The sequence below is a fragment of the Coenobita brevimanus genome, chromosome 92 (assembly GCF_032717465.1).
Source record: "Coenobita brevimanus isolate Jiangsu-jjx chromosome 92, ASM3271746v2, whole genome shotgun sequence".
Lineage (NCBI taxonomy): Eukaryota > Metazoa > Arthropoda > Malacostraca > Decapoda > Coenobitidae > Coenobita > Coenobita brevimanus.
This window is the reverse complement of record NC_137045.1, coordinates 23,250,187-23,262,334: the sequence shown is the minus strand read 5'-3', so window position 1 is coordinate 23,262,334 and position 12,148 is coordinate 23,250,187. Positions and strand designations below refer to the sequence as shown.

General features: G+C 38.7%; 1 protein-coding gene and 1 non-coding gene across 2 annotated transcripts in view; one reads left to right on the top strand and one right to left on the bottom strand.

Moving 5' to 3' along the window:
- LOC145412164 (uncharacterized) overlaps positions 1–12,148 on the top strand; it is a 446,682-nt gene that overhangs the window by 260,030 nt on the left and 174,504 nt on the right. Inside the window, exon 15 of the mRNA XM_080282099.1 lies at positions 11,552–11,601. Coding sequence (XP_080138225.1) covers positions 11,552–11,601 — 50 coding nt within the window. The remainder of the gene's footprint in view (positions 1–11,551; positions 11,602–12,148) is intronic.
- LOC145412308 (5S ribosomal RNA) lies at positions 1,398–1,516 on the bottom strand. Its single transcript, XR_013899567.1, has one exon. It is a non-coding gene; the product is annotated as a 5S ribosomal RNA (ribosomal RNA).

The window sequence follows — 12,148 nt, the reverse complement described above, 5'->3', positions numbered from 1 at the left end:
TTATATCCAAGTGGTGGTTGGGGTTTATTGCCCACATATTGGCACTCAGGGCTGAGTGAGGCTGGTTACTCTCATCTTAAATGTCAGGACCAACTTGCCTTGCCCAGGGCTTCTACGCTCCTCATGGGGCAATGTAGGATTGGATGGTGGATGGATGGATAGGAAATTCTGTGAACTTTGTGAAATAGGAGTCCAAAATCACATCTCTAAACATGTAGAAGCAGAAATGAAAATAAATGGTTTAATAAAGAATGTAAAAAATCAGAAGAAAAAAGAGACTTGTTGTGGAATAGATACAGAAGACACAATAGTGAGAGGACATATAACAACTATAACCAGGAAAGACACGATTATACAAGAATAAGGAGAGAAGGCCAAAGACAGTTTGAGGAAGACATCATAAATAAAAGTAGTGATCACCTAAAGCCATTTTACAGCTACATCCGAAGCAAAACCAAAGTAAAAAATAAAATACAATCCATTACTGACGAGGGGATCATCTATACACAAGAGAAAGATATTTGTGAAGCACTAAATAAGAATTTCCAATCAGTTTTTACAGAAGAAAATAATTTTGAGAGGGATGATATGGAACATGCATGCCCACAGATATTACCAGATATACAAATATCAGAAAAAGAAATACAGGAGTTAAGTAAATCAGAGAATGGGAAAGCAAATGGTCCTGACGAAATCTCATGTTGGGTGCTATATGAATGTGCAAAGGAGTTAGGTAAACCATTATCTTTAATATTCAAGGAATCCTTGGGTCAAGGTAAACTACCTGATATTTGGAAGAAAGCAAACATTGTTCTCTTATTCAAGAAAAGGAATTAACAGAATCCACTCAACTACTGACCAGTATCACTAACCAGTGTTGTAAGTAAGATACTGGAAAAGCTGATAAGAAAAGTTTGGGTAAACCATCTGGAAGAACACAATATGATATCAGAAAGGCAGTTTAGTTTTAGAAAGGGAAAATCATGTGTTACTAATCTATTAAGCTACTATGACAGAGTTGCAGAAACATTACAGAAAAGAGCAGGGTGGGTGGACAGTATCTATCTAGATTTCAAGAAAGTATTTGACAGAGTACCGCACCAAAGACTTTTATGGAAACTGTATCATCAAGGAGGAATTCAAGGGAAACTGTACTGTTGGATGCAAGATTTTCTCAGAAAAAGGGAAATGAGAACAGCACTATTGGGAAGTTACTTGTCATGGAGGGAAGTAACTAGCGGAGTTCCACAGGGCTCAATGCTGGCACTAATTATGTTTTTTTTATTCATTCATTGCCAGACGCCATGTATCCCAGACGGGGTGGCCAATGGCTTAGAGTTAATTGTTTTACAGGGAGGGGCACTAATCCTCCACCAACCCCATTTGAATCGTAGGGATGCCAACAGCATCTGGTGTTCCCAGGCGGTCACCCATCCAAGTACTAACCAGACCCAACGTTGCTTAACTTCGCTGATCGGACGGGAAGCGGTGTACTCAACGTGGTATGGCCGTTTTTTAATGTATATAAATGACATAGATAGTAACATTAGAAATGAAAACTGTCTAAATATGTTTGCTGATGATGCAGAAAAACAAAAAGAGAATTACTAACCCCAACTCTTGTAAAGAGCTATAAGAAGAATTGAATAAACTTCATGAATGGAATAATACATGGCAAATGGAATTCAGTGTTTACAAGTGTCCTGTAATCAGGTTTGGAAAAAGTGGAAAAAAACAACAACAACAACAACAAAATTGGGATTATAGATTAGGAAGTAAACCCAACACATATCAGAAGGATAGAAGGACCTAGGTGTGGTTATCAGTAACAGACTATCTCTGGCTGACCACATGAGTGAGAAGGTACGGAACATGTATACACTCCTTGCAAACATGAGAAGAGCATTCACATACTGTACAGTCATCTTGCCTAAAGTGTGCCTTTGCAAAGTGCGTCTCGCCAAATGTGCGACAGGGGTCTGACAATAATTACTGTATTTTTGGACATAAAAGGCGCGTTTTTTTTTTTTTCCAAAAAAATGTCCCAGAAATCACCCTGTGCCTTATATGCTCAGGGTCAGGCTTTCGGTAGGCTTGGGCTGCTGGTAAGTGGTAGTTTCAGTGCTGCAGTAAACCTACTGGTACCGTAAAGTAACTCCAAACACCTTCCTTACAAAAGTGTTTCCCAAATTTCTTTAGAATTATTAGCAGCTAAATATTATAAATTACAAATATAGTTATACACATGTAATTATAGGAATAAATTACAAATATAGTTATTCAGTACATAATAAGCAAACCTATGTCCACATCATCTGTGCACTGTTGTTTGTTTACATCTTTTGATATTTCCTCATGTTTTATATATTTTAATAAAAACGCACTGGGTTATATTCATAATAAAATAAAAGTAAAATAAGATAAAAATAAAATATTTGTTCATACTGTAAATATGATCTTTATTGTTCTGCGTTGATTGTGTTTACTGGCAGTTCATTATAATAAAAGATGTATCGTAATCCTCACAAGTTTGAGGAAAAATAACAATAAAAATATAGATATTTTAAACAAACATATTTCAGTCACTATGACTGCTTAATAAACTAAATATTCAGCAGTATTTTTTTGTTACTCTAAGTTCTGATGACTCTACAACTTGTGCTGCCATGTTTGTTTACAAGTGATCAGGTGATGGTGTAGGCTGTGCTGCTTAGGCAGTGATGATAGCTTTGTAGTAGGGATGGTAGTTGGTAGTGTCAACAGTGGAGGTTGATAATATTAATGGTGATGATTGATAATTTTAGTGTTGTTGATTCATAGTGGTTAGAGTTATTAATGATGACCAATACTGGTGATGGTGGAGGTCAGTGGTGATATTTGGTATTGTTAAGGTAAGTACTGTGGCTAGCCTACCATGATAGCTTACCAAAGGGTGTCAGTCTAAATTTTCATGATTCCTGTATGTGAAAATTTTGTAACCAGTACATGAATGGTCATGTGAGACATTTAGCTAGGGGGTCTGGGGTTAGCTGCATTTTTTTATTTTTCCCAGATTAGGCCTGCCAAAATTGAGATGCGCCTTATATGCCCGAAAATACGGTAATTAGAAAGTGCGATTTCTACTTGCAATGTGCGACGGACATGAAAAATTGAGACAAATACGGTATTCTCTCGCAACTTGCAAGCATAATTTGTAGCATGCAATGGGTAAAGGGTGGGGCTGGTGAGTATGTGTGGTGTGGTGTGGCTGGTGAGTGAGTTGTAACCACAGCAGCAGGATGATGACGTAATGTCTGTAGTGGTTGACCTGGACTTTGAGGGTTTCCTGGAGCAGCGACAAGCAGCACCTAACCTAGTGCAAACTAAGATGTGCATTCCATGAAAGTGGCCACGCAATATTGTGCTGTAAGAGCATTCGTTAATCACTGGCTCAGTCATCACCAGGGTTGCCATTTGGTATTTTTCATTACCAAATATGGGGCAATTTGGTAATGAAAAATTCAGTCGATAATGATTCAGAATGATTCATTACCAAAAGGATTTTTTACCTGTTTACAGAGGATGGAGACGGTGGATTATCATTTTTTTTCTTTTCTTTTAATATAAGAATGAATGAACCAAAGGCCAAGAGCCCACAAACATACCCTTCCAAGAAGAAGAAGAAGAAGAAAAAAAAAAAAGAGCCCAAAACCCCTTCAGTAGTGATGAGAGTGATAGTGAGGCACGGGATGAGGTCCCATGCAGAACAGCTGTGAGTGTTTTGATTCAGCTTCCGTGTTATGGCCTCGGGTACCACAACAACAATTTGGATTATCTACCCTCTGTACAATGCCAGTAAGGTCTTGAATTTTCATAATAAATATGCTGTACTGTATTACTCTTGCATGTTTTTATTGTAAGTTTTCCTTTTTTGGGATCCTTTGCTTCGCAAAGTGAAAATTTATAAAGTGTGACGGGCTGTGTCGCCCATGTTCACGCACTTTACGCGAGATGACTACATAAATGAAGACATGCTGAGAAAGATAATAATATCATTCATCAGACCAACCTTGGAGTATGCATTAGTAGTCTGGAATCCTCATATCAAAAAACACATAGATAAGATTGAAAAAGTTCAAAGAGCTGCTACAAGATGAATAATAAGCTTAAGGGATCTAAGCTACGAAGAAAGAGCAGAAAAACTGAATCTGGCAATACTACAGGAGAGAAGGAAAAGAGGAAACATAATTATGCATATCAGGGAAGGAGAATCTATCTATCTATCTATTGCCAGATGCCATAATCCCACAAAGGGTGGCCATTTGACATTAAGTTATTTGTTTTACGGGGAGGAGCACTAACCTTCCACCAAGGAGGGGGAAAATAGACATTCAGTGGAATGCACTGCCAAATGAAATAGTGTGTGTTAAAACTTTTCACAAATTTAAGGATATGTACCGTATGATATAAATGGTTTAATACGCGGGACATTACGAGCTTGACTCATTCCTGTAAAGGTACAATTAGGTAAGATAAAAACACACACTCTTTGGGTCCAGCAAGGTCAGGTTGGGTAGAGGTGCTATTTAGCTGAGGCTTAGTGCATGGGGGGAGTGGCCGGATAAGGATGCTGGATAAGTTATTAGACAACTACTTGCTGATATTGTTCTTCTGCTGATGTCTGTCCAACTGAGCAGATCCATCGACAGCAGGCAATCAAAATTACCTTGAGGTAGACACTGCCTCACCACAAGACTGTGAAAGTTTGGGTCATGGCTGGGTGCCACATTTGCATCACTGTCCTGTTAGGGGAGCACCATGGCAGACTCTGCATCACCCCTGCTAGACGGATAGTGGCCAGCAGATATACTGTGTTTGTTTCCTTTATTTAGTATACAAGGTGAAGTGAAATATATAAGTATAAATTTCAAGAACTTTCACTCCTCATCTGTAATGTACAGCATCTTTTGTATACAGTGTGTGTGTGTGTGTGTGTGTGTGTGTGTGTGTGTGTGTGTGTGTGTGTGTGTGTGTGTGTGTTCTTACCTAATTGTTCTTACCTAATTGTATCTTTACAGGAATGAGTCAAGCTCGTACTGTCCCGTGTCTTAAACCATATTTATCGTACATATCCTTAAATTTGTGAATTGTTTTGGCACACGCTATTTCATTTGATAGTGCATTCCATTGATCAATTGCTCTGTTTGGGAAACTGAATTTCCTTACGTCTTTATCACCTCTCTTCTTATGCAGTTTTTTGCAGTGTCCTCTGGCTGATGCTTCTCCATATGTTAAGTAATCATTTATGTCTATTTTCTCCTTTCCTGATATGCACTTATATAGCATTATCATGTCACCTCTTTTCCTTCTCTCCTGTAGTGTTGGTAGATTCAGTTTATTTAGTCTTTCTTCGTAGCTTAGGTCCCTTAAGCTTGGTATCCATCTTGTAGCGGCCCTTTGAACTTTTTCAATCTTGTCTATATGCTTTTTGAGATGAGGACTCCAGACTACTGATGCATATTCCTGGGTTGGTCTAACGAATGATGTTATTATCCTTCTTAGCATGTCTTCATTTATGTATGTGAATGCTATTCTCATATTTGCAAGCAGTGTATACATGTTCCGTACCTTCTCGCTGATGTGGTCAGCCGGAGATAGTCTGTTATTGATAATCACACCTAGGTCTTTCTCTCTTTCTGATGTGTATAGGGTTTTATTTCCTAACTTATAATCCCAATCAGGTCTTTTTCCACTTTTACCAAACTTGATTACATGACATTTGTCCACATTGAATTCCATTTGCCATGTACTACTCCATTCATGAAGTTTATTTAATTCTTCTTGTAGCTCTTTGCAAGAGTCTGTGTTAGTAATTCTCCTTTGTATTTTTGCATCATCTGCAAACATATTCAGATAGCTCTCATTTCCAGTGTTACCGGTACTGTTTATATCATTTATATACACTAAAAACATGATTGGTGCCAGCACTGAACCCTATGGTACTCCACTAGTCACTTCTTTCCATGATGAGTAGTTTCCTCTTAGTACTGTCCTCATTTCTCTTTTTATGAGAAAGTCTTGCATCCAACAAAACAGTTTGCCTCGAATTCCTCCTTGATGGTACAGTTTCCATAAAAGTCTTTGGTGTGGTACTGTGTCAAAAGCTTTCTTGAAATCTAAATAGATACTCTCCACCCATCCTTCCCTTTCCTGTATTGTGTTTGTTACTCTGTCATAGTAGCTCAACAGATTAGTAACACATGATTTTTCTTTTCTGAAACCAAACTGTCTTTCTGTTATCATACTGTGTTATTATGTAATGTCACCCGCCTCCTCACGGACAGACGTTACGTCATGTTGCCTGCCTGTTAGGGGTTAATGCATCAAAAACACAGTTCTTACATCTTTCAATTTGTCAAAATCTACCACAGGAATATCGTCTAATTTTTAAATACCCAGCTCATTCCTGCATCATCTTTGAACATACTTATGGTTGTACTCTCTCGGGATTTCTGTTGGAAAGATTATATTACCGTACCTCTCTTTTAAAATCTGCTTCCAAGAGATTAAGTGAGCTAAACCGACTCCTTGGCTTCTTTGCCCCTGCACAGTAGTTGACTTTGTACAGGAGTTTTATTCACCCCTATGTAGAGTACAATTCTCATGTATGGAGAGGCTTTCCAAATACAACACTTCTCTTACTGGCTCCCTTCAACCTCTGCCTCTTTGTCACACTGTTGCATATTTAGCTCCTTTCTGTCGCTACTTTAGTGGTCACTGCGCCTCTGAACTATCTGCATGCATCCCTCAACCACTACAGTGGGCATGTAGCACCGTTGCAGCAGCAGACTTTCATCCCTTTTCAGTCCAGCTCTCTAATTCAGGAGTTAGCTGTACTCCCAGTTCTTCATGTATGCAACAGGTCAGCACACTTGAACTGTCTTCCTCTGTCTGTATTTCCTACTACCCATGACCCGCCAGTCTTGTAAATGCAATGTGTCTCAAAATGAACAGATCTTGAATTTGACGCTCTATTATCTTGTTTTTATTTGTCTTGGAGGGAACAATTTGTTGGCTTCTTGCCTTTGGTTCTGTCTTCCCTTTAAAAAAAAAAAAAAAAAAAAAAAAAAAAAAAAAAAAAAGGATGGGGGCTGTCATGTGGTATCTGTCTCTCCAGTGCATAGGTTGGGTTAGTCAGGCAAGGTTAAATAAGGGTAAGGTTGGTTAGATCAGACCAGATGCTCAGCTTCCCTTCCCTCCTCATGCATGCAAGCTGACACAGGGGGAGCTGTGACTAAGGGGGATTTCTTTACTCACCATACTGGGCCACTTCGCTCATAGGTGCTAATAATATGACGAATATATTTAATACTACTGTATCTAATACTGCAGTATATATTATAGTAAATAATGTGTCATGTTGAACCTAAATGGTACTTGATGGGCTACTTAACATTACCAGTAGTTATAGAGAGGGGTATACATCAGTGTGTTAGGATCATGAGATTTGGAAGAGGATGTTGTACAGGATTGTCCGATAATTTGACAAAAGATCAGCATTGAAAGGAACATTAAAGAAAAAGAGGGTACAGATTTTAATAGAGAGTAAGAATAAAAGGGTAAATAATAAATAGCTAAGAAAATAAATGGAAACCTATCTGGAAATAGGAGAGAGAGTTGTGTAGTAATGAATATGTAAAAAGTGTGGAAGTACAGGGAATTAAACTGAATAATGCTTGCAGGCGGAAGAACAATATAGGGCAGAAAGTAAGGCCTGTTTGAAAAATGGTGACTGGGAGCGAAGAGAGGAAACTGATCGTAAACTTCATTGGGTTTTTTGGTGCACAAAGGAAGAATATGACTAGAAGAAGTGAAGAATGATGTGAAAAGGTTAAAAGATGAGAAAGAAGCAGGTGTAAATTTGGTGTGTAAAAAATCAGTATGTAGTGGAAAGAAGGTAATGAACTATTAAGAGGAAAATATAACAGAGCCTGAAAGGGTCAAGATGATCTGTGCAGTGAACTCTGAAAAATATTTACCAAGAAGAAGAGTGTAGGGTTGAAGAAAGAGGAAATGAGGGGAAACTTTTAATTTACTTACGTGTGTTGAGAGGTGGTGAGATGAGGTGCTGAAACATAAGTGAACGGTATGATTCTTTAAAGGAGGACATCCTGAAAGCCACTTTGGCTGGACAAGGTGGTCACCAAGGCATAAATTGTCTTGGTGGAGGAATTATGAGATTGATGCGTTAAGAATATGAGGCAGTGACAAGAGACTAAAGAATATCTTTTATGGAATGTGCTAGTGTGATAAAGGACTGGGAGAAGTATTTTGTAGTTAACTGTAGAACTAGAAGAGAGGTACATGAGGCTAAGACAGTCTGAGGAACCCTTATTGAACAAACTATATAGTGCTGATGACAGAAATGAAGTACAGTATTTAGAATAACTGTGTGAATGATGGGAGGAAGTAGGGGTATTGTTAGTGAACTGAAGGTAAGGTAGGATGGTAGCTAGTGGTAAGGGTATCATGGATGGATAAAGAGTACATTGCAATCACCTTCAGACTGTGGAGTTTGACTGGAAAGGGATCATCAGGGGATAGCTGAACCAGTGTCAGGCCCTTGGCCATGGTTGATCAAAGGACTGTAGTTAAGTTAGCTGATAAAATGTTCTTACCTAATTGTATCTTTACAGGAATGAGTCAAGCTCGTACTGTTCTGTGTATTAAACCATTTTTGTCATACATATTCTCAGGTTTATGAAAAGTTTTGGAACACACTATTTTATTTGGTATTGCATTCCACTGATCAGTTACCCTATTTGGGAAACTGAATTTCCTTACATCTTTATCGCCTCTCATTTTATGTAGTTGTTTGCAGTGTCTTCTTGCTGATGCTTCCCTATAGGTTATATATTCATTTTTGTCAATTTTCTCTTTCCCTGAGATGCATTTATATAAGCATAATTGTGTTTCCTCTTTCCTTCTCTCCTGTTGTGTTGGTAGATTCAGTTTTTCTAGTCTTTCTTCGTAGCTTAAATCCCTTAAGCTTGGTACGCATCTTGTAGTGGCCCTTTGTACTTTTTCTGTCTTATCTATGTATTTTTTGAGATCAGGATTCCAGACTACTGATGCATACTTCAGGGTTGGTCGTGATGAATGACGTTATTTCTTTCAGCATATCTTCATTTATATACAGTCAAGTTGCCTGTGCTGCGTGCTTCTATGGCACGGTTTTCTATGACACAACAACGTTCCAGACCCCCCCCAAAAAAACACACACACACACACACACACACACACACACACACACACACACACACACACACACAAACTATACCTATGGCGCTGGATTGGCAAGGTTTGAAACGCACCTCTTGCCTCGGAACCCCAACCCTACCCCTTCCACTTATGCACTATCATTGTCATGGTTTGGTACGTACAGTACAGTCACTACTCGTTATAAGTTAAACCAGTATACGATGATTCGCTACAATGATAACTAAAAAGTTACACCCCAAAATGCAATTTACGATGAATTTGCCACTATAATGATATTGCAGTGGTAGGTGGTGGCGACCATCATCCACTGACGATGTAGTGCTGCCTACTTCTTCCTTAGCATTTATCATTCTTTTTCTGTGCCTGCCCTCCTCTCTTCCTATTTCTCCCATCTTTCCTGTCACTTCTTATTGCTTTTCTTTCCATTACAGATTGCTTTACATTGAGTGGCAAGCCAAATGGTTTCTTGTAAGCCAAGAAACCATTTACAATGCTGGGTGGTAACCATATAACCAAACCATACGTGCTCCCTACGTGTCAACAAGTGGGTTGGTGGAGGGCTAGTGCCCCTCCCTGTAAAACAAATAACTCAGAGTCAAATGGTCACCCCTTATGGGATTATGGCGTCTGGCAATAGATAGATAGATAGATAGACAATATTGCCATGAGAAAATTTCGTACGAAACGCCAGGCACACACAAGGCGACCATCGCTTGTCTCAGGCAAGATGGTGGTCCTGGCATGCAGAGCATTGTTTTGGTTCAGTTGCGCAGTCTTGCCACCCCTTCAAAGCCCTGTCTTTTTCACTCGTTAACGTGTGCCCCCCTGCTATCATCACGTCTCAGCTAAGCATCATACTACAGTATACATCTTGTAGCACCAGGCCAACATTATGCAAGTGTGATTATTGTGTTGTTGCAATGATTTACGAGTAACACTGTGTGTATTGGTGTGGTAGTGTTTGTTTTGGTCTTGGAGACAACTTGGACTGACACAGGAAGTGATTAAGGTGGGTTGTCATTTTTGTTTGACTGATTGCTTGATTGTGTGCATGTGTAAAGTGGGGAAAAATAGGGAAAAGTGGGGTGTAAAGGGGTACTTTGGGCGAACGTCCAGAACCAGATTGTATTTTTGCCATAGATTTAGTTATTTGTATGGCGCGGTTTTCTATGGCACTGGCTCGGTCCAGAACCTGTTAGCCGCGCCTTAGGCAACTTGACTGTATGTGAATGCTGTTCTCATAATAGCAAGCAATGTATACATGTTATGTACCTTCTCACTGATGTGGTCAGCCGGAGCTAGTCTGTTACTGATAATCATTCCTAGGTCCTTCTCCTTTTCTGATGTGTAGGATTGAACTTCCTAACTTATAATCCCAATCTGGTCTTTTTTCACATTTTCCAAACCTTATTACATGACATGTGCCCACATTAAATTCCATTTGCCATTTATTGCTCCATTCATGAAGTTTAATTAAATCCACTCATAGCTCTCTGCAAGAATCTGTGTCAGTAATTTTCCTTTGTATTTTTGAGTCATGAGCAAACATATTTATATAGCTTCCATTTCTAGTGTTACTGTCTATGTCATTTATATATACCAAAAACATAATTGTTGCCAGCACTGAGCCCTGTGGAACTCTGCTAGGCACTTCCCTCCATGTGAAGCCATGGTTGTGTCTAGATTGGTAGTAAAGATGTTGAAAGTATCTGAATATGTAGAAGTGAGATTAGTACTGTAACAGATTTGGTAAATGCTATTATAAATGATTGTTATGAATTAAGTGATTGGCTGGAGAGTGTGATTATGAACATTTTCAAAGGGTGACTATAGAGGTCTGAATTGGTTTGATCAGATAATGAAAATCATGGAGAGTTCTAAAGTGTATGATTAGGGAAAGAGTGAGTATTAATGAGCTGCAGTTTTTCATACCCAGAAGAACCCATTCCCCCTTCTATTATGGCACTGTTGGCAGCCACAGGAAGTAGGTTTGTAAGCCATATGAAACCCAGGTAAGCAGTTATGGGGTCAGAGAGTATATGTCAATTTGACCACTGAGTCAGAAGGTCCACCATACAGCAAAGAATGCAAATCTACCTTCAAAATTTCATTTCAGACTCATTGTACCATTCTAGAGGAACCCCTCTGCCTCAGCTGACCATACCATACTCCTAGGCAGGGCATAAAGGTTGCATCAATACAGAATCCTTGTAGATCATATTTTGTTGATGACAGATTGCAGTGATTTTTTCATGCTTGTTTACTGAAATCCATGTATTTTATTTTTCAGCTCATCAAAGCAAGATTCTTCCCTTTTTGGGACTGTCAGTTTTGGAACTGGTAAGCATTTTGTGCAGTGTTTTTGTTTGATATATAAGCGTCGTTAGTTGAAACAGTCAGCTTCTTTTAACAGTAAATTTCTATCTTGGCTTTATGGAAAACTAATGTTGACAGGGAAAAGGTTTGGAATTAATGATACCCTTTCATAAACCTTAATTTCACTTTGATTTGCTTTGAAGAAGATCTTGTATACTGGCAAAATGGGTGGAGTACTGGTGTATGCAGGATAGCAAAATGAAATTGAAAGAATTAAAGTTGAATTATGATAGTAAAAGTATTATGTTGGGCAATATTTTTCAAATATCTTTCTTGGATGGGGGTTAAATTAGAATTATTGCCTTGTCATTCATAATTTGAGACTACATGAATATTTTGAGGCAGGTGACACATGAATGTGACCTTACAGTATGTTCTCTTATTCACTTGATTTACTTAGTGACACATAACAATACACTTACATCCCTTACCAAGCGCAACACTCTCCATCATCCCAAGACGTTTTTGTTCTCCCACACTTTCACCTATTCTCACCTGGCGAATGGTACCC